The 24,097-nt window shown below is 37.1% G+C and overlaps 1 protein-coding gene across 6 annotated transcripts in view; it reads right to left on the bottom strand.

Annotated features, from left to right (window-relative positions):
- The window catches only part of CNKSR2 (connector enhancer of kinase suppressor of Ras 2), a 257,886-nt gene that overhangs the window by 200,758 nt on the left and 33,031 nt on the right, over positions 1 to 24,097 (bottom strand). For all 6 annotated transcript variants that reach the window (XM_030843703.2, XM_070044647.1, XM_030843702.2 and 3 more), the window contains exon 2: positions 3,755 to 3,918. In XM_030843703.2, coding sequence (XP_030699563.1) covers positions 3,755 to 3,918 — 164 coding nt within the window. The remainder of the gene's footprint in view (positions 1 to 3,754; positions 3,919 to 24,097) is intronic.

The following is a 24,097-nucleotide window of genomic DNA, read 5'->3' on the forward strand; positions in this document are numbered from 1 at the left end:
GTGTAAGGTGACATTCTTCCCATCACTTCCTACTCTGCAGCAGCTAAATCAAAATTCTTATTTTTCTCTGATCACTGCATACTCTTTCACAATTCTGTCTTTACACATATTTTTTCTGCCAGATAACTTTTCTCCAACTTTTTTATCTGGCAAACATCTACGCATCCTGCAAGTCCCAATGCAAATCCCACTTACAGTTCCTGGATCCCTCAGTAGTGTTCACCATCTCCTTCTGCACTCCCCTGGGATTTTAAAAATAAATCTATATTATCTTTTAATGACTGTTGTCTTTACTGGACTGTATACATCTTAAGAGCACAGACTATGCCTTTTTAATCTTTGTATTCCCTGTGGTAGCACTGTATGAGCATGAATATATAATTGTTAAAAGAAGAAATAAATACAGTAGATGTAGGAAAAAGTAGAAGAGTCAGTAGAGACATTACAGTTTTGAAGAGACAAAACATAGTTCCCCATTGCCGACAGCACAACTCCTGATGCTCAGCTTGCTGAAGAGGGATGTCACCTCCTGATTTTATAACGGCATGTAGAAGTAAATCAGAATTCACTGCTTGGAAATTTGCTTTATATTCACTGGAAAACATCTGGTGCATAAACTGTAAGATATGTGCACTTTTAACATGTTGATGTATAGCCATTAGGAAGCAGTGAAAAGGAAGTTTAATATTTGACCTCCTTGGGGAATAAACATAGAAAGAATGAATTTAATGTTTTGATTTACTTTTTCCCCAAGAAAATGATGCAACACTATGCTGCTTAAACCCAGAACTGCATGGCAGTGGTCTGTATCTCTGATACCATCCTTTTAAGTAAGTCTAGGTCAGCAGAGCTTATCTCAGGCCAAACTCCAAAGTCTACAGGTCTAGACTATCTGTAGGTAGTACCGTAATCACCAATCTTACTTCCTTCTTCAAAGTGGCAGAGTGGAGCTCAGCATGTGAGTGGTTCATCTAAGAGAAGCCCTGCTTATGACACATACACTCTAGACTTCAAGCTGTGACACACTCAACTTTACTATTATAGAAGATGTGGCAAATAGGGGACTGCTAGGTCAGATACCCATCTCCAAGCCACTTATATTGTACCTTCATAGCGATTCTGACTCATATTTGGAGACCAGTATGCAAAAACACTGTGGACTCTTACCTTACCCTGAGTACTAGCTTTTATTTCAGGCATGATTTCTGCAATCTGATTCAGATAAGGGAGAGTGCAAGTGCATGCTCTGGTCTGAATTAATTTCTTTTATCTCAGGAATAAGGAAACAAGAAGATCCCCAAATTATCATGTGAAAAATATGTCAAGTCTCTTTCATCACCACTTTCAAAAAACGTTTATTCAGCATCTACTATTGCCAGGCATTTGTGCTACACACTAGGTGTTCAATAAGCAATGTCACTTTTCCCACATAGCTTGTAGTCTAGCAGAAGAAACAGACATTAAACTAATAAATACACACACAAGTATATAATTATGAAATGAGATGAGGGTTAAGAAAGAGAGGAAGAGTGGGGGGCCAATTTTAGACCAGGCCAGGGTGAGGGAGTGATCAGGGAATATCTCTGAGGAAAGGACAATTAAGGTTAGACTGAAATGTGTAAGTGGGAGGTACTATTCAACCAATCTGGTTTCAGATTCTTTAAAAACTATTTTCAATCAGTTCTTTTCCCCTTGCTTATTCTATTGGCTTTTAGTGAAATTTGATGACATTATTGGTGTTCCTTAATGAAAATAACAGTTCCCATTGCTTCTGTGACAACTCTTTCATAGTTGTCTTCATGCTTCTCTGACTACTCCATAAGTCTCCTCTGAAGGCTACCCTTCTTCCTTCCCAGCTGGAGTGTCAAGTTGTGTCCTTTGTTCTTTATATTCTACAGGCCCTTCCTGGGTGATCTCTCTATCTATGGATTCAATCCCTATATACTTGAGACTCCCAAATCTCTATCTTCAGCCACTTCTTAGCTCTAAATTCAGAAATTCAATTGTCTGATGAGTATTTCTTTCTGGATAACACAGAGATGCCTCAAATTCAACAAATCCAAAACTCAATTTATATTCCCTCCTAAATCTATTCTTGCTGCTATTGCCTATCTTCATTATTGGAAGATCTTCTACTCTATCTCTGCAGCGAATAAGATGGAATCTTCCTCAACTTCCTTTATCTCACTCACTACTCCTAGTCACCAGATCTTCTGTATTCCTGTTGCACATCCTTAGTTTAAGCCCTATTCATAGCCTAAGTAGATTATTTTAAACACCTCCTAATTGTTCCCCTGTCTTCACTCTATGTCCAGTCCACTCCACCCTTTTCACCACCATCAGTTACCTTTTTAAAGCAAGTATTTGATCATTCTTGCATAGTCCTCCAGTGCCCAGATGAAGAAGTACTCACCTCTTATCAGGATATTAAGGTACTTTACAGTCTGGCCCTATTCTATCTTTTAAAGCCTAATTTTAGGCCACTATTTCCCACTTATTTTTGGTGGGAAAATAGTTTATCATTTTTCATACACACCAGGCATGCTCCTTATTCTGTGTGCCTGTGTATGTGCTGTTTTATCTACCTGGAAATTCCTTCCCTCTGTTCCTCCACCTCTTAGAACACATGCTCGTCCTCCACTAGGCGGTTAAAGATCACCTCTTTTGCAATATGAACCCATTTATCTTAGTCAAAACTTCTGTGCCCCTAATACTCAGCTCATACTTTTATTTTAGTAATTATACTATAATATTGTGATTATTTATATGTCACTCTCCCCCCACTAGGCTTTTCAAGATGGCAGGAACTAGAACTTACATCTGTCACACACAGTGCTGACTGTACTGATTCCTGAATTACGTTTAATTATCTACACATTTATTATTAATCATCATCATCTTAATAATAGTGACTACTTAGTGAATGCCTACTGTGTGCCAGGCACAGAATTAGGCACTATTCAAACACTATCTCCTTTGCTTTTCACACCAATACCAAGAGGTAGTTAATATTATCTCTATTTTTTAAAAAAGAACTAAGGCTATGGTGAAATGACTTGCACACAAATGTCAGTAATTGACTGAGTCAAATTTCAATCCCATATTATTATAAGACTCATGTTCTTTTTCACTGTGGCTCTAGCCCCAGTCATGTTAGTGTCATCTTACCTAACATGGGAAAAAAAAGTCTATGTTCCTCTCAGAATATCTAATGTACTATCAGAATCTTGCAGGATTCTTTTCACATTGATTTCCCTTGTCTGACAAGGCACTGCTCTTTTAACACACAAAAGTAGACATATAATGTACAATATTCAATTTTCATTGATGTATACACAAAGAACACTAAAATAATTTAATTATTTTAAGGATGGTTTTTCTAAAATAGGATTACTTAATATTTGGGATACTAAAGCAAAACTTTTAGAAGGAAATGAACTTTATAACTGATTGTATGCAATCGTACATCCCAAATGCTTCTGTGAAAACTCCCTTGGTGAGTTTTCAAGTAGTTTTTCCAGTAGTTAAATAAAATGTCACCAATTGAGTTAATAAGCCCCTTTAATTTGTAATTTGGGCCTGCATAGTGCATCAAATTCAATGAAGGAGGAAAATATCACCACATCCAGTTGGCTGATAATGAGGGGATCTTTTTTTTCTGCTTGAAGGAGAAGAAACGAAAAAAATTTTAAAGGAAAGAAAACAGGAAAGAAAAGCAAAGTTTCCCTTCCCACCAGTTTTATGATGTCCTTACCAGTGCACACAGAAGGTCAACTGCTTCCAAGATCAGTTCCTGATGGCCAATGCGGCTGACCCCCAGATCCTCTAGCTCCTGATGTGTAATGCGCAGCAGCTGGTCTCCACTGATCTTCTCCCTCTCAAAGTTCTTAATATACTGCTGCAAACAGTCATCAAGACCTGCAAAAGAAAAATACGGAAGACCAGAATGAAGAAAAAAAGAGAGTTGAACCAAACAAATTAAAAATAATAATAAAACAAGCATTAACTCCTACCCAGTCACAAGTTAAGTCCATTTCAGCTCTGGACTAGTTCAATCATCCACCTTTCCTCAACCTATATATGGGCTTCACTGGGGAAAAAAAAATCACTTCCTCATATCCCAGCTGTTAGGGTCCTATTTGAATTTTCCTCAGCAGCTACTGCAAGTCTTTACCTCTCTTCTCAGCAGTTCTCTTCGCTGCCTGTTTCTCAAAATGTGCTAATGGGCAGGTTCTCCTACTTCCAAATTTATCTGCACCCCACTCCTCCTTCCTTCTTTCAGAGGGAGAGGTACCCTTCTTTCTATACAAGGCTAATCAATCTTCCTCTGCTCTGGAATCTTCTGCCACCTTAACACTACTTGAACAATTAAAAAATTAAATGCTCTATTTCAACCATTTCTTTCTTATTGACTCCTTTGTTCAAACCTCTGCCATCTTAAAAAAACAAAATAAAACAAAAACATTTCCTTGATTTCCTTGATCCTGTGTTCGCCACCAGTCTGTTACTCCCTTCAGAACCAAACCCCTTACACCTTTATTTCCTCACCTATAATGCACTCCTTAATCCACCATTATTTGGAATTTACCCAGATCCAAAAATGGAAATCCACAGTGGATACGTTTTTCAAGATTATTCAGGGCACTTCATAAGTGATTGGCCAGGCTACAGATTGGGTGGCTTCAATCACCTATGAAATGACCTGATATAAATGATGAACTAGACTAACAAGATTACTTCTCTCCACATTTTTAAGTAAGGAATACCAAGAAAATGAGGCAATCACGAAATCTAAAAGGTCTTGATTATATGTCAAGGAGGGAGACGAAAGGCCATAATGGGCAACGATCCAGTTGAAATAATGACAGAGCGGAAATGATAAGCAAGTAGAGAAAGCAGAGACAAGGTTACAACAATTGTGCAAAGGGAAGCAAAGTCCCATAACAGAAATTATGTAGCCACTGAGAGAAGAAAAGAGACACTCCTAAAAGCCACCTGGTTCCTGATAGGATAGTTTAGTACCAGGCCACACATGTCCTTATTGTCTTCTCAAACTTTCTTGAAGTAACTTGAGTTACCCTGCAGTCTCTCTACACTACCTTTCTTTCACCTTCCATTGGTATATGCACATCACTCTTTCCTGGTTCTCTCTGTCCAAGGATGTTTTCTCCAACTGTCCTAAAATATTGTTGCTCTCCACTCCAGGGACCCATTCCTGACCCCCTTACCTCTCCTCTTTACATTCTAACTGAACAATCTCATCCATGCCCATGTCTTCAACTGCAATCTAATACCTCATACTTCCATTTCAGATCTCTCTCATGAATGCCAGACCTACAAATCTACACATCGTAACATGCCACAACACAACTCATTTTCCCCTCCAGAGGAGTCTCTGCTGCATTCACTGTCTCAATGAATGGCACCACCATCTATCCCAGTATAAAGACTAAATACATGGGAACCATCTTAGATTTATCTATCTTCCTTATATCCCTGCATCCAACCAATCTCCATGTCTGAACAATTGGTCCTCCGAAACATCATTTATTTCCTCTCGTTCTCCACTGCCATCTTTCTAAATCAGGCCACAAACAGTTGGCCTAAAACAGTTTTACAGTTTTCCTGCTGCTAGTCATTATCCTCTCCATCTTCCCCAACATAAAAATTCCGATATCATTCTCTACCTCAAAAATGTTCACACAGCAAGATCCTTTTTGACCCACCTCCTAGAGAAATGGAAACAAAAACAAAAATAAACAAATGGGACCTAATGAAACTTAAAAGCTTTTGCACAGCAAAGGAAACCATAAACAACATGAAAAGACAACCCTCAGAATGGGAGAAAATATCTGCAAATGAATCAAGTGACAAAGGATTAATCTCCAAAATATACAAGCAGCTCATGCAGCTCAATATCAAAAAAACAAACAACCCAATCCAAAAATGGGCAGAAGACCTAAATAGACATTCCTCCAAAGAAGATATACAGACTGCCAACAAACACATGAAAGGATGCTCAACATCATTAATTATTAGAGAAATGCAAATCAAAACTACAATGAGGTATCAACTCACACTGGTCAGAATGGCCATCATCAAAAAAATCTACAAACATTAAAATCTGGAGAGGGTGTGGAGAAAAGGGAACCCTCTTGCACTGTTGGTGAGAATGTAAATTGATATAGCCACTATGGAGAACAGTACGGAGGTTCCTTAAAAAACTAAAAATAGAACTACCATACAACCCAGCAATCCCACTACTGGGCATATACCCTGAGAAAACCATAATTCAAAAAGAGTCAAGTACCACTATGTTCATTGCAGCTCTATTTACAATAGCAAGGACATGGAAGCAACCTAAGTGTCCATCAACGGATGAATGGATAAAGAAGATGTGGCACATATATACAATGGAATATTACTCAGCCATAGAAAGAAACGAAATTGAGTTATTTGTAGTGAGGTGGATGGACCTAGAGTCTGTCATACAGAGTGAAGTAAGTCAGAAAGAGAAAAACAAATATAGTATGCTAACACATATATATGAAATCTAAAAAAAAATGGTTCTGAAGAACCTAGGGGGAGGACAGGAATAAAGACACAGATGTAGAGAATGGACTTGAGGACACGGGGAGGGGTAAGGGTAAGCTGGGGCGAAGTGAGAGAGTGGCATGGACATGGACATATATACACTACCAAATGTAAAATAGATAGCTAGTGGGAAGCAGCCGCATAGCACAGGGAAATCAGCTTGCTGCTTTGTGACCACCCAGAAGGGTGAGATAGGGTGGGATGGAGACGCAAGAGGGAGGAGATATGGGGATATATGTACATGTATAGCTGATTCACTTCGTTATAAAGCAGAAACTAACCATTGTAAAGCAATTATACTCCAAAAAAGATGTTAAAAAATGTTCATTGTTTCCTCATATTTATGACAGAACAAAATCTGAACTACTTTATATAGTGTTCAAGGCCCTCCCTGACCTGGACCTTGCCTTCCTATACAGACTCATTTCAGACACCGTCCACACTTCCCAATCTACCACTCTACAGACCTCCATCACAACAATGCCCACATTATAATTCTTTGTTCCCATGTCTGTGTGCCCAACAAATAGACTGGAAATTCCTTGAAGCTGGGCACTGTGTCTTCTGAATTTGGAGAACCCAGGGCTTAGAGCACAGTGACTGACACAGACTAATGCTCAATAAGTGTAAACTGAATAAATTAATAGACATTTAATTTTATGCTATATAACCTGGTCAGAGCAAAAAGGGAACTATTTTTTCTTTTTTTAAAAAATTTCTTTGGAGTATAGTTAATTTACAATGTTGTGCTAGTTTCAGGAAAAAAGGAACATTTTAAATAAGAGCTAAATCTAAAATTAGAGGGGCAAAAGAACGTTTGGTACATGGCATTTTGAAGCACTCATGTCTTGATACACTGCAGAATAATATGAGATAGACTTATTATTTTGAGTTGATTTTTCTTACAATTCCTCTATGTAAAGGAATGATAAAGGATTTCCTAGGGCATCAAAGACAGCATCATTATTAAGGTTACAGACCAAGTCACATACTAACTGGCCGGGTAGAAATAAGGAAGAGAGACTTATCCTGTATCACATTAATTGCTGCCTAATTTAATTATCAAGGTATATTAGCCCATAATATAGGAAGTATCTTGGCTCCTCTATTTAAAATGTAAAATATATGGCAAATATGCAGCTAGGGTATTATAATACAATCACAATAATGTCACTTTATGTCAATATATGTATTTATGAACCATATGAACCATATATATATTTTTTTCTCAACTGAATTATAAGTAACCAATGACCTTATAATATTTTAGAGTTGTTGTTTTGACTGAAAGGTCAAAAGCAACACCTCACATCTGTGTATGGAGAAAATATGGTCCAGAAAGAGTAACCTACAAAAATCACAAAAATGAATACATTACAAAATTGGGCTAAAGGTCTGAACCTCATGATTCTAGGATCTATGCAACACATATGTGATCATTTAAACTCCCATCACTCATACACTGTTTTATTTAAAGTAGAACTATACCATTTTCAAGAAGGAGAAGTTCTTTAGTGATTATGTGTCTAGTCTTCAACACTGTAACATTTATTAAGTAGATAAAATGAGAACTAATATATACCAGATTTTTAAAATATTATTATCCATCCCATTTTCCTAAGATTTTAAGCTTTAATGTTGCATGAATTCTTTCCTTAGGTACCACCAAATTTTACCCTCTCTTGTTGATGTTCTAAATAATTATAAGTAAAATTTATAACATCCACATACAAATTCCTACCTATTTGTTCTTAAGAAAATGAACAGAAAATGTGTTGATCCATACTTTAAACCACACAAATTTACCTTGAAGACAATCATGCACTTTCGTCAACTGAAATATTAAACAAACTATACACTAAAACAATCAAAAGGAAGGCTTGGAATCATTACTATGACATGTCTCTTTCTCAGTAAATTATACTGCTTTCTTCCATCTGCAGGGAAAGGAATGAACATAATCAAAGCTCTAGAAAGAGGTTCCAAAAATAATGAAACATTTACAAAATGATGATGATATCTGAGAGATAGCCTAAGGATGTATAAATTTTCAGTAAACCAATGATATTACAGAAGATGGAGTAAAATAAATACATAAATCCATTATAATGTGGCAGTAGAGTAGAATATACAAATTATTATATTTAACATTCAAAATCTTAAAAACCCACTTAAAATTGACGTTAGAGGATGACTCTATCCCGACTCCAGGAAATTTTACTTTCTACATCATTTTATACACAACACGTGCTCTCATCTAAAAACAGAACACTCTCTGATGTTTATAGCAAAAAAAAAGGTAATTTCTTTAGAGTTCTATTGCCACTCATGATTCACTGTGAAGAACAAAGATTGACATATGAAGGTTTGTGAGGACCTATGTCCCACTTCTGCAAAATAAGGTTAGGAAGTTATTAAGACAAACATGCATCAGTCCAATATCCTTTTGCTTACTCTAATACATGAATGATAATTCAAGGCAGAATATTTTACTTTTAATCTAGTTTTCGGCCCCCTCGTTTCACTGACACTGCTTTTTGCTAAGATCAACAATGATGGGTAACACCTGATTCAATTGCCCCATTTCCAGTCTCAATCTTCCTATAAGCAACTTAGTTCTTTATTTCTACCACCATTTTTCCAGTCTCAGAGCCATTTATGATGACTTCCCAGTTTAATCCCTTATCTTGTCACTTAGTGAGAAACATAATTTATTCATTCAAAATAGCTCTTGCTCTGTCCTTTCATTTCTGATCACACTGTCACCAGCTTACTCATGCTGTATATAGCCTGCCCTGATTCCCAGTTGCTCCCCCGGCATCAGTCTGTCCAGTCTATCACAGTCAGATCTCTAAAAACACTCTTCGATCAAGCCATTTCCTGATTCAAAAACTTCAAGAACCCCTCCTGCCAAAAGGTTAAAATTCAAAGATCTTTAAAAAAATTTTTAACTATTAAAACTTTTTTTTTGGTCCTGGATGTTATTTTGTTAATTGCAACATCTACTATAGACAATACAAGCATTTTCTATAATATAAACAGCCAGAAAGCTCATATGACCATCTTTTTCTTCTACACATAGGATAGTATAAAATGATAAATGATCTAGCAAAAGATAATTCACATTTAAGATCTTGTGGTACCTCCTAAATCATCTAAAAAGGATGAAATTATATTCAGTAGTGTTTCAGCACTAAGAGAATTTTACTGTATTCTAAAAACAAACTACAACAATATATAGGCTACTTAACAGATACCTAGCATATCTAATAAATCAAATTCCTGGAGCATTCTAGAAACATGAGATTTTGCTCTAGAACCCATGCAGATAAAATTTGTTTTAACAATTCCCATATAGTTCTGGGATGATATAGCCATGTAAATTCTTGATCAAATTCAGCAATAAGCTGGCCATCACTCTTACTTAGTAAGTAAAGGTGTATTTACTCTTTGCTCTGCTTTTTACTATATTCAAATTTATATTTTGTTCAACCAAAAAAAATAAGAAAAACTTTTCTTCAAAAGCATTTATGCCACTAGATAATTCTAAATTCCAACAAAAATTATGCAATATCTGCTTTAACAAATGGGAAATAATGTGAACAAGAATAACAAACTGTGGAGCAACCATACCATGGAATACCACTTAGCAATTAAAAAGGAACTACTGACATACACAATAATTTGGATGGAGCTCAGAGTATTATGCTGAATGAAAATGACCAATCTGAAAGGGGTTACTGAATGATCCAATTTATATTACGTAGTGAAAAAGACAAAACTATTGCAGCAGAAAACAGATCAGTGGTTGCCAAGGATTGGGAATATGAAGAGGTTGTGACTATAAAGCAGCAAGGAGGGAGTTTTCTGGGGTGAAGAAACAGTTTTGTGTCTCAATTGTGGTGTTGGTAACGTAAATCTATACACATATTAAAACTCATACCAAAAAAAAACCTCATACAACTGTAATGCCCCCAAAGTCAATTTTACTCTGCTAATTTAAAAAATTAAAATTAAAAAAATTATAAATGAACTACAGGTTATATAACATTTGGAAAACACTATTAAACTAAAATTTCAGTTGAAGAAATTTCCCTTCTGATATCATTTTATCATAGTGTCTGATATAAAAGACCCAGACCAGGGAATAATGTTTCCAGCAATCCATTCAGCCACTATTTAGTAAGTACCTGCTACTAACTTTGGGGCAGTGTGCATTCATGCATTTAACTACCTTTGAAAAGACTCCATGCTGCTAATTGGCAGAGCTGAGAGACTATAAACAGAATTCTCTCTAAGAAGCTGTATATGATGTAGGGTGTGCAGACTGATGCAGTAGAAAATCAATCAGTGCCTGTGGTCTTTAGAAGACTTCTTAGATGGCCAAGCCCCACTATACTGATCATCACCATTTCTACTCTTCTCCTCAAACCTAACTTTTTTCTCGAAAAACTTAATGTTGTCTTTAAGACAGAGACTAAAAAACAAATCTTGACTGGGTGACTGGATGGTAATATGTCAATTGTTCCATTTTGCAAAACAATTCAGCCTTTTTACAATCTGTTTCTGGTTCTTCATTTTAAACCAGAGCAGGTTTTAAAGGCCAGGCAACTTTAAAAGGAATTTCAGAGAAATATCTGCTTTAAAACTCCCCTCTAGGGACTTCCCTGGTGGCACAGTGGTTAAAAATCCGCCTGCCAATGCAGGGGACAGGAGTTTGATCCCTGGTCTGGGAAGATCCCACATGCCACGGAGCAACTAAGCCCGCATGCCGCAACTACTGAGCCCCATGCTGCAACTACTGAAGCCCGCACTCCTAGAGCCTGTGCTGCGCAACAAGAGAAGCCACCGCAGTGAGAAGCCACGCACCGCAACGAAGAGTATCCCCTGCTCGCCGCAACTAGAGAAAGCCTGTGCACAGTGACGGAGACCCACCGCAGCCAAAACCAAAACAAAACAAAACAAAAAAACTCCCCTCTCCTAGAAAACGACCAAAAGAAAGCAAAAGTAAGAAAGAAAACTTTGTCAGCACTGAAACTAGGAGACAGTGCCAAACATATAATAGACAGACTAAAGATTTAATATTAAAAAAATAAAAACTAGGTACTAGAAGAAAACTGGGCTCTGTATCAAACCAAAGCCAGAAACAGTAAAGAACATGACATAGATTTGAGTATACAAAAATTAGGTTTTTGTTACGACATATCAAACCAGAACATTCACAAAAGAAGTACTTAAAATATCTCCAGTGATTTATTACATCAAGGCCAACTAAAGAGGGCAAAGAAAGCCGCAGACATGCTATCAAGTTGCTTAAAACTGCTCAATTTTAAAATACTGAGATATGGTAATCTGAGATAGCAACCTTAAAATGCACATTACACAAAGCAATGTTTGAATGGTTTCATAATTTTGTAATTTTTAAAGTTTTTGATTCAGAACATGGTAAATCCGCTGGACAAGCAGTTTTTCTCAAAGTGATTTTTCAGAAGCTTACACAAACTTTTAAATGCTCTTAAGTAAAGATGAAATAAACTGTTAGAGTATTATACAATTATTCTGCACTTCCATGTTTTAATTTTTAAAACAAAGTCTAAAATGATTTTAAAGACATGTTCAATAAAGACTGCCTGCTACTGTCATGGAGCTTAGAGCTATTACATACTTAGGAATTCATATACAATATTTTTCAAGGATCACACTTAGTCCCCCAAATTAATAGGCAGTTTCAGAGACAGTTTTAGCTAAAACTGAAACTGTTTTTCTGTTTTCAAGCCTTCATAGTCCTTACTAAAAATATTTTATTAACAGAAAACAACTTTAATATGAATCACAGGGAGACACAGCATAAGAAATTAGTTGCAAACCTAGAGATTAGTAACGTCTTTCATTTTATAACCTTGTAGGTAAACATTTGTTGTCTGTTTATTTAAGGAAGCTTAAGGACATCTAAGCCTTTCATCTTTTATTCTGGCATTCAATGACCTCCAAATTCAGGTCCCAACCTATCTTTCTAACATTATCTCTCATACATTCATATATCCTACATTGCAGATAACTTGAACAACTCAACTGCTTCCTTCATGGGATCCCAGTTACCCAGAATATCCTCTTCTACATATTTAGTTGCTGAAATCCTGTCAGGTCTTGATCATCGAATCAGATGGATCCCTCTTCTCTTAATATCTTTGGATTTTACACTATGGTACTTATTAGCCATGCTATTTTTTACAACCTCCTTATTAGTGTCTTATTCTCCCAATAGATTATAGAGTCCTGAAGGGTAGCATCACTGACTTCACACAACACTGAGCACAGCGGGCACCTGATACATATTCAGTCATTCCTTCATTTAATCAATATTTACCGAAGTGATTACTATGTGCTAGGCACTAGGAATCAATGCCAGGCAAAAACTGACATGGCTATTGACTTTATGAAGTTTATAGTATAATACTGAAGACAAACATTAATCATTTAATTGCCAAAATAGATGTATAAATACAAGCTGTGATAACTACTACGAGGGAAAAAATACACTGTACCGTGAGAAACAAAAATGGAGACTTACCCTAAGCTGAGGTAGAAGTCAGGAATGGCTTCCTTGATGAATCAATGACTGTACTATGATCTATAAGCTTAAACACTGTTAACTAGGCAAAGGGGAGGAAGAGAGGGGACGGTGTAGGCAAAAGAAAGACATATGCAAAGACTCTGTGCTACAAAAGGAACACGTATATTAAAAAAACTGGAACAGGTTTGTGTGACTGAAATTCAGAGATGAGGAAGAGAATGGAGCAGCATGGGGTTCAAGAGATGAGCCAGAGCAAGATGATGCAGGGTCTTGTAGGCCATATTCAGAATCCTGATCATGACTCTAAGAGCAATGAGAAGGTACTGAAGGGTCTAAAACAGGCAGCATTAAAAGTGTTTTGTGTTTTGTGAACATTACTGCAGCTGTAGTATGATAAACAAATTGGAGGCTGCCAAGAGGGAGGCAGGTTGGGTGACATTTGAAATAATCTAAGTATGAAATGCTAGTAATTTGTCCTAGGATGATGGCAAGAAAGGAAGAGACAGATTGGAAAGAAGATAAAATGTGCAGGACTTGGTGCTGGAGTGGATGTGTGAGGTAGAGCAGGCCACAAGAAGTAAGATGATGTCTACTTTTCTGGATTACAGAAATGGATAAATGGTGACATTATTCACAGACAATGGAAACACCAAAGGAGAAGCCATTTAGAGTAGCTGGCTCTGTTCTGGACGTGTTGGGATTACAGTTCCTTTCAGACAGCCAGGTAGCAAAGAAGAGTAGTCAGTCAGAAATAAAGGTCCCCTCTGGAGATATATATTTGAAAGTCATTGGTATATAGGTAGAAAATTGGCTAACTAGGGAAAATGAATAGAGTGAAATGAAGATTTAGAACAAAACTAAATGTAAAAGCAAAAAAAAAAAAAAAAAAAAAACTGAAGAAGTACAGCCAGAGAGGAATGGTAAAAAATGAGAAAAGTGTGGTGTCATGAAGGCGAACGGAAGAAAAAAAAATGTTTCAAGACTAGCAGTTACAGGACTGTGGTAAGAGAAAACTCTGGGTCACACCTGCCACAACTACTGAAGCCCAGGCGCCTAGAGCCCGTGCTCCACAACAAGAGAAGCCACTGCAATGAGAAGCCCGCGCACCACAACGAAGAGTAGCTCCCGCTCGCCGCAACTAGAGAAAGCCTGCGCAGCAACGAAGACCCAACACAGCCAAAAATAAATAAATATATTAAAAAAAAGAGAAAACTCTGGGTCAGGCGGCCAGAATTCAAAGCCCACTCTGAATTTGACAATAAGGAGATTATCAGGGACTTTAACCAGAATATCACAATAGTAAAAACAGAAACCAGCCAGAGCATGGAGATGAGGGGTGAGAAAGTAGAGGCCTTGCATATAGAATATTCCTTTACGAGAGTATATGATACTGGTGAGGATGGAGAGTTGATAAGGAGGTACCATGTCGAGCAAAGGGGCTATTGTTATACCAAGTTTAGACATGAAAGAACTAAAGAATATATGGTGAAAGGACCTAAAGGTGAATAATGTTACCATTTATCCATTTGCAAGATTAGGTAACTCCCTAAGTGTACACAGTAACTGACCAGCAAAGCAAGGACTAAAACCTAGTCCCAGAGGATTCGGAAGTCCAGTCTGTTTTGACTACATCAGATCATTTCAAGATTGAGAAAAACAGACCTCAACAATAATCTGTATGCTTGCAAAAAGAAAGAGGTATAAATGGAGCTAGATAGAAACATACGGTTATTAAAATGAAGAAAGGATAACATAGGACAGTGGCTAATAAAATCATATTCTTCCAGAAGTACATGAAAAAATTATTTAAAACTACCAAGGATGAATTCCATGTAAGTATACTCTGATGAATCGAACATCATAGGGTACCTGGTTGCCATTTGATCTGAAGCTGCATTCAAATGAATGAAAGGAGAAACACTGCCAAGTTTTTAGATATCACTGAAACCAATACAATACATGCTGACTTGAGAACTCCTCTTCCTTATATTCTGCAATGTCATCCTTCAGTCACCCTCCTTCTACAAACAAGCAGTTCCTCTACGACAAATAGTACATGATTTCTTTTCACAAGGATTCCCAAGAAAACCAAATAAAATAGAAAAAGTAAGGTCAATTTTCTTCTGCGTCTGTTCTCATTTACTCTGTCCTAATTTCTTTTAGAAAATGCTAAGCTGGCAATAGTTTTCCATTATTTCCAAATGGAAGAGTTGGTGCTGATAAACAGTAATACCTTCCATTAATTTTTGTGCTGTGTGCCAAGCACTGTTTTAAGGACTTCACAAACATTTTCTCATTTAATTTGTAGGACAATCTTATGAAGTACATATCATTATCTTGATTTTACAGATAAGAAAATTGAGATTTAGAGATCATGCCCTGGATCCCACAGCTTAATAAACAGTAAGGTTAAGTCTAAAACCAAGTCCATCTGACACCAAATCTCTACCTTTAAAGCCTATGCTAAATTAGAAGGAATTAGGATTGTGCCCAAAGTGATCGCCTGTACCATACCAGAAAGACATTATGCCAAAAATATTCTTTCCATTTTCCATTTAAAACTTTAAAGACATTGTTTTAAAATCCATTTACTTAAATTTTACTTTGTATCAAAAGGGGTTTAAGTATGTCGTTTACACACACACACACGCATACAATTCAGCAGGATAACACAAATTAAAAGTAGATGATAGACATTTCTCCAAAGAAGATATACAGATTGCCAACAAACACATGAAAGAATGCTCAACATCATTAATCATTAGAGAAATGCAAATCAAAACTACAATGAGATATCATCTCACACCGGTCAGAATGGCCATCATCAAAAAATCTAGAAACAATAAATGCTGGAGAGGGTGTGGAGAAAAGGGAACCCTCTTGCACTGTTGGTGGGAATGTAAATTGATACAGCCACTATGGAGAACAGTATGGAGGTTCCTTAAAAAACTAAAAGTAGAACTACCATTCGACCCAGCAATCCCACTACTGGGCATATACCCTGAGAAAACCATAATTCAAACAGAGTCATGTACCACAATGTTCATTGCAGCTCTATTTACAATAGCAAGGACATGGAAGCAACCTAAGTGTCCATCATCAGATGAATGGATAAAGAAGATGTGGCACATATATACAATGGAATATTACTCAGCCATAAAAAGAAACGAAATTGAGATATTTGTAGTGAGATGGATGAACCTAGAGTGTGTCATACAGAGTAAAGTAAGTCAAAAAGAGAAAAATAAATACTGTATGCTAACACATATATATGGAATCTAAGAAAAAAAAAAGGTCATGAAGAACCTAGGTGTAAGATGGGAATAAAGACACAGACCTACTAGAGAATGGACTTGAGGATATGGGGAGGGGGAAGGGTAAGCTGTGACAAAGTGAGAGAGTGGCATGGACATATATACACTACCAAACGTAAAATACATAGCTAGTGGGAAGCAGCCGCATAGCACAGGGAGATCAGCTCGGTGCTTTGTGACCACCTAGAGGGGTGGGATAGGGAGGGTGGGAGGGAGGGAGACGCAAGAGCGAAGAGATATGGGAACATATGTATATGTATAACTGATTCACTTTGTTATAAAGCAGAAACTAACACACCATTGTAAAACAATTATACTCCAATAAAGATGTTTAAAAAAAAAAGTAGATGAGAAAAATATGGTTGAGGGAAAATACAATTAGTCATAAAATGGGAGCCAGAAATAATGGTAATACAAAAACTTCATACCAATGAAAAATATTAGACTTGCTAAAGTGTGGGAGGAGCTCGAACACTGCCTGTATATTGCCTAGAACCTAATAAAGAGGAAAACAGGATCAGGTACACAGTTAAAAATATTCATTAGATAAAAGCAAGCCAGTTTCTCAGGGAAGTCCGTCTATTCCTGATACTAAAGCTAAAAAAATATTTCCCACTGGAAGAAATCCTTGTGTGATGTAATGAATACCCCCTTCAATAAACTCCTTCAATGAATACAACTACAGGTTCCAACTGGAGTCTCTTACAGCAATGTTGAAATACATTTTTCCAAAAATTGTATTGTACACCAAACAGTAACTGATTATCATGAAGACAGAAAAATATTTATATTTACTGGCTTTAAAGATGTTACAACTTCTCAACAGAACTTCTAATTCTAAGGAGAAAATAGCTATCAGAGTTTCTCTTTTAAAATGGTAAAAACATGAATAGGTGAGTTGGAGTTGAATCATCTTCAGAAACCTGATAGTTTGTCACCAGGTGCCTAAAATGTTTTGGGATACATACTATATATTCATTTAATGACAACTGAAAATGAAAAACTCCTACTGTCAGACTTCTTATCTCGAAAAGCATGTTTACAGATTTTGACTTAAAAAAGTACAAGTCACAGGCAACAAAAGAAAAAACAAAATTGGACTTCATCAAAACTAAAAACTTTTGTCCATTAAAGGACACTATAAACAAGAGTGAAAAGGCAACCACGGAATGGGAGAAAATAATTGCAAATCACAAATCTGGCAATGGATTAATATCCAGAATAGAAAAAGAACTCTCCTGTAACTCAACAACAGAAGGACAACTTGATTAAAGAACGGCAAAAGGCTGAAAAGACATTTCTCCAAAGAAGATATATACAATGACGCCCAATAAGCACATTAAAAGATGTTCAAAATCACTGATCACTAGGGAAATGCAAGTCAAAATCATAATGAGATACTACCTCACACCCATTAGGATGGCTATGATCCAAAAAAACAAAACAAACAAACAAAAATACAAAATAACAAGTGTTGGCAAGGATGTGGATAAACTGGAACCCTTGTACACTGTTGATGGGAATGTAAAATGGTGCAACCGCTATGGAAAACAGTACAATAGTTACTCAAAGAATGAAAAAAAAGAACTACCATATGATCCAACAATTCCACTTCTGGATATATATCCCAAAGAATTGAAAGCAAGGTCTCAAAAAGATATCTGTATACCCATGTTCATAGCAGCATTATTCATAATAATCAAAAGGTGGAAGCACCACAAGTGTCCATCAAGAGATGAACAGACAAACCACAGAACATTTTTCAGTCTTAAAAAAAAAGGAAGGAAAATAGGACTTCCCTGGCAGTGCGGTGGTTAAGACTGTGCTTCCAATGCAGGGGATGCGGGTTCAATTCCTGGCTGGGGAACTAAGATCCCGCATGCTGCGGGATCTTTTTTTTGGCATGGCCAAAAGAATTTTTTAAATTAATTTAAAAAAAGGAAGGAAATACTGAAACATGCTACAACATGGATGACCACTGAGGACATTATGCTAAGTGAAATAAACCAGTCACAAAAGGACAAATACTATATAATTCCACTTATATGAGGTACCTAGAGTAGTGGAATTCATAAAGACAGAAAGTAGAATGATGGTTGCCAGGGGCTGAGAGAAGGAGTTAGTGTTTAATGGGTACAGATTTTTAGTTTTGCAGGATGAAGAGTTCTGTGGATAGACAGTAGTGATGGTAGCATAACAACATGAATGAACATAACATCACTGAAATGTACATTTAAATATGGCTAAGATAGTAAATTTGATGTCATATGTATTCTATAATTTAAAAAATTTTAATGATAAAAATGGTAAATTTTACATTATGTATATATAAAAAAGTACATGTCAACTAACAAATTAACCTTAGCCTAAATTTGCTACTTTCGAATTTTAATTAGACTTAAGCATTTGGGGAGGCATATGGGTTTATGAAAGCCACACCTGTAAGTTACTATTTTCTATTTGATTACTAATGGTATGTCCCTGTGTAATCAGATTTCTCTAACAGAAAGACAATTTTTCTTTTCGTTGACTACAAAGAAACCATCAAAGGCAATGATTTACTAAATTCAGTGAATCTTACATGGAACTCCTCAGTATATCTCAACCAAGCTAATTAATCGTGAAAAAATATTTAGCCTAATCACAGTGGGATTTAATACAGCTGCTATCATTTTTTTACTATTTTCATTTAATGTCTAAACAATATTGTTGAATGTGAAGACATGCCACAAAGTTTCAGCAATGTGTGGATTTTGAATTTTATAAAAAACTGTACATTAGCTATACCAAGGGGGAAAATGAATTTTGTATCCAAATGCCATCCAGATAAATGTTGAAGGAACAGTAGCACAAAGGATTAATCAGTCATCTTTGAGTGCTGGGAGAGACTTCCTTCTCTAGGGAGGACATGTCCATGGGCAGCTGTGTGTGTGTGTGTGTGTGTGTGTGTGTGTGTGTGTGTGTGTGTGTGTGTGTGTGTGTTGGGGGGTTGCACAGTGTTGATGTGGGGACAACCCTGAGTCATGCCATTGAAAAGGGCAAATCTTGTTGATCCAACTTTACTTCTGGAGAGACATCTAATCTTGGTTTCTCTCAGCCCCAGGCTTCCCTTAATACTCTTGATTTCTTCAGATTTAAATCAGGTTCCTAAATCAATAACTGTTCCTTTTACTTCCACCATAGCACAGACCTCTATATGATCTTCCTCTGACCAATCAGCTTGCTGAGCTAGGAATATCTCCCTTCCTGTCCCCAATATTAGGATCCCTCCCAAGTGCTTTTCCAATTCCTGATACCAACTTTCATTTATTTATTGAACAATTTATTTATTGAACAATATCTATTGAATATTTATCAAATGCCTAGTTATGATCTAGCTATTATTCTAGGGAGTATGAATAAAAGGTAAGCAGAAACAGACATGGTCTCTTCCTTCATGGAGCTAACAGTTTAATGGGAAAGAAGCACATTATGTAAAGAATCACACAGCAACCTTGACAAGTAAATCAAAGGGAAGGAAAGGTATGTCTGCATGGTGCTCCAAAAGCCTGTAATAGGGGGATATGACCAAATTTGACACTCAAGGTAGGTTTTCTGGGAGAAGTGTGGCAAGAAGTGAGGTCTAGAGGAGTGTGAGTCAGTTAGGCAAAGGGGGAGGGAAGAGCATTAGACTCTGGAAACAGCAAAGACCCAGGGGTGGGAGACAGGATGGAGAGTGTGAAGCACTGAAAGAAGGCCAGCATGACTAAAAGTTGCATTCAGACGTGTGTTCTCAAAAGCTCCCTCTGGCTTCAATGTGTAGCACAGTGACTTGTGGCCAGTTCACCTTTTGCCAAGAAAAGATCATCTTTGGCAGGAACTCATCTTCCTGCTCAGTACCTTCACTTCATTGGTTATTCCAGCTATGCGTGGAATACAGCTTTCCCAAACATGTCCTTTCTTTGGCTGTTTTATTCCTCCATGCTATCTACATCCCCCCACTACCACCTAGTCTCCTGGTAACAGAAGGTAAGGAAAAAACCTACAAGTAGAACCTATTCCATGTTATTTATAATTATATCTATGGTCTCCTGAATAACAAATCAAAATCAATGGAAAAAAAATATGATAAAAGGTAGAAACATCTTTTAAAGTGTTGATTCGAGAAAAACAATATGGTAACAGGGAAGTAAAAAACTGCCTTTAGAAGTTACAGCTGATCATTTTAATCCAGACATATGCAGCTCATTAATTCTGACTGAAATAACTTCCACAAAAGAAAACTCTAGCATAAAAGTTACTGCAGAAACAAAGGGTACCATCCACTGGTAAACCTAATCTCAATACATCTCCTATGGTCCTTCCCTAATTACAAAACAAATCTTATTCAGCATTCCAAATCCACTGTTTGGAGCCTCCTCCTCTGGTAAACACACACACACACACACACACACACACACACACACGTTTCTCCACGATAAACTAATGTCAGCATTATTAACTATTCAATAATTTGACAAGGCCAAGCCAAAATGAAACCTTTGGTGTTTTAAAATTTTTATGACTCCTAAAACAAGTTCTAAAGTATTAGACCCAGTTTAATTTTCAGTCAACATTTACCTTCCATCTAATTCTTATATCACTTAGTTTTACTGAATATTAAAATGAAAATAAAGCTATGACTTTTGGTCTTTTAACACAAAGTTAAAGTGTATTCATAAGGATTTATTTTCAAGATAAAAAGAATCCTACATTTATCCCACAGTCATTTCTGGGTTATCTAATAAAAACGTTAAGTGCTGATACTGAATTTTATATTTGTTTTCCTTCATGTATCAGAATCAATACATAATATCATACAATTATATTGCAAGCCAAATTATTTTTATTAGCCTATGATGTACATTTTACTTTGCCTAGGAAAACAGGCTATTTGGAGGGGCTGATTTTTTTCCCTAAAATTCATAAGACCTCCTCAAAATAATTCTAATAATTATAACTCAAAACAATGTCAGTTTTCCATTGCTTCTCAAGCTTCATGTGCATACAGAAGATCTAGGGATCTGATTAAACTATAGATTCTGATTCAGTTGGTATAGGGTGGGGCCTGAGATTTTGTATTTCTAACTAGCTCCCAAGTAACAATGGCCATTACTACAGCAAAGCTTGTCAGAGGCAAAAAGAGATGATTTTTTTCAACAAGTGATGAGGTCATTATCAAATAGGACAATAATGATGACCGGTAATACACATAAACAGACACAAGTAGGCTTATGTTGCTAAATATCTAGTCATGTCATTTACAGGTTTACCAGTCCTAATTAGGAAATATATTTATAATGATACCCAAGGATCAACAAATATTTGCCATAAATTTATAAACCACAAGGGAACAAATTTCTCATACTGTAACTCAGGCAAATTATTTTAACCAAGTGGAAAGAAAAAAAGCTATTCAAAACTAATTGTAGGGCTTCCCTGGTGGCGCAGTGGTTGAGAGTCCGCCTGCTGATGCAGGGGACACAGGTTCGTGCCCCGGTCCGGGAGGATCCCACATGCCACGGAGTGACTGCGCCCGTGAGCCATGGCCGCTGAGCCTGTGCGTCCAGAGCCTGTGCTCCACAACGGGAGAGGCCACAACAGTGAGAGGCCCGCGTACCGCAAAGAAAACCAAAAAACAAAAAACTAATTGTAATTATGCTTGTTTGAATAGATCCCTAATTGCATGTTTTAAGGATAGGTATTTAGAAAATGTCCTAATTTTCCAAAACATGAAGTCTATGGAGAAACTCACAGCCTAAATGAGCACATTAGTCTCATCCTTCACAATATTATCATCAATCATAAAAGAGTGCAGTGGAAGTTCTTCAAAAAAATGAAAAGAAACCACAAACATACGAACTTATGTTCCTTATTGCTACCAAACCCAAGTTTGTGTGTCAGAGTTTGGAGCAGAGAAAGGTTTATTGCAGGGCCAAGCTTGGAGCAGAGAAAGGTTTATTGCAGGGCCGAGCAAGGAGAACGGGCGGCTTGTGCTCAAAAACCCAAACTCCCAGATGGTTTTCAGGGAGAAGTATTTATAGGCAAAATTTGGGGTGAGGGCTGTAGGGTGTGTAACTTTCTTCTGATTGGTTGGTGGTAAGGTAACAGGGAGGTGCTCCAGGAATCTTGTGCTCAGCCTGAAGTTACCATCCTCCACCTGGGTGGAGGCCTTAGTTCCTGCAGAAGAACTCAGAGATATAAGGCTATGTTTTCCCCTTGAGGAGGAACCAGGACCCAGCTTTCATTGCTGCACTATAGTTTCTTGACTGCTCCTCCTTTGTTTCTGCATTCCCTCACTTCCCTGATTAACAACCATTTGAATCTGCCCTTTGGAACTCAGGGAAGGTCTTAGGAGGCTGAATGCAGCCTATTTCCTACAAATAAGAAATGAGGGACATGGAAAGGATTTGTACTTGGGAGGGCCCCACAGGGTCCTGATCAGTTTCATTATTATTAAGCATTTCTCAAAGAGCTCCTAGAATATGAGAATCTTCTAATATTTCTCATAATTCCTCTCTGCTCAGTAAAATTCTCTTTCACAGTGATAGCATTCTACTGCAATCACCATCAGTTAGGGAAGTGGGGTTCCTCCTTTCTCCAAACTGGAAAACAGTGTCAGTGAGCACTTCATTCCTTCCAGATGCCAAATTCCTACCCAGGAACCAGAATCAGAAATACCACGAAATTAGAAAGGAAGGAGGAACAAGTTCTACAGAGATGTATATGAATGAAAGGAGCGAGGGGAGCAAGGAGAGAGGGAGGCAGAGAAGAGAGGTGGGAGAGAGGGGAGGAGGGAGAGACAGACGGAGGACATCAGAGACTTGGCTAAATACTGTGTCAGAGAAACAATTTGATAGACCCGCTTTTTTTTTTTTTGCTTAATCTTGCCCTCACTCCTTACTGCAGAGACAACACTGCTTCTCTAGTCACAAATTAACCTCCATCACATCTGTTTCTTAGCAGATGGAGATGGCAAGTACTTGACAGGAATTTAAGAATTAACTTTTAGATGACATTTGCAAAGTTCCAAGTCAAAATTTAATCCTAGATTCATATTGTTGGCAACCCAACAGTTAATGGAGCTTAATGGTCTCATGATTCTTTTGATTAAATTACTGCTCACAAGCCTAGTTTCATAGACAGCAGTTTATAAGAGAAAGATATATGGACATCATTTCACTCAGTTCTCACAATTTAAAAACTGTCTAACATGTAATTTAACTTAAGATCACTAGATACTGATGTCATATGAGAACATAATTTTTTAAAAATTACCTCCACAAGATACAAAGAATAAACAATCAGCTCTTCCAGGGAAAGGAGACTAAGGAAGAAGGGGAAAAAAACAAATGTGAGGGCTGGGAGAGGTTAGGGCAAGGGCAAAGACCCAACACATGTAATGACTTTATATTATGCAAAGCACTACCCAAAAACTTCTGAGCTTGGTCCAACAAGAGCGTATTCACACACTCTCCTATGAGACTTTGGTCACTGCCTGAAAGCAGCTGTGCAAACAATCTTTTAGCAAGCTTTTATTTCAATTCAATCCCAAATCTCTACATTGGTTAATTTCAATAAAAAGACCCTGAGGGAT

The sequence above is a fragment of the Globicephala melas genome, chromosome X (genome assembly GCF_963455315.2).
Source record: "Globicephala melas chromosome X, mGloMel1.2, whole genome shotgun sequence".
Taxonomy (NCBI): domain Eukaryota; kingdom Metazoa; phylum Chordata; class Mammalia; order Artiodactyla; family Delphinidae; genus Globicephala; species Globicephala melas.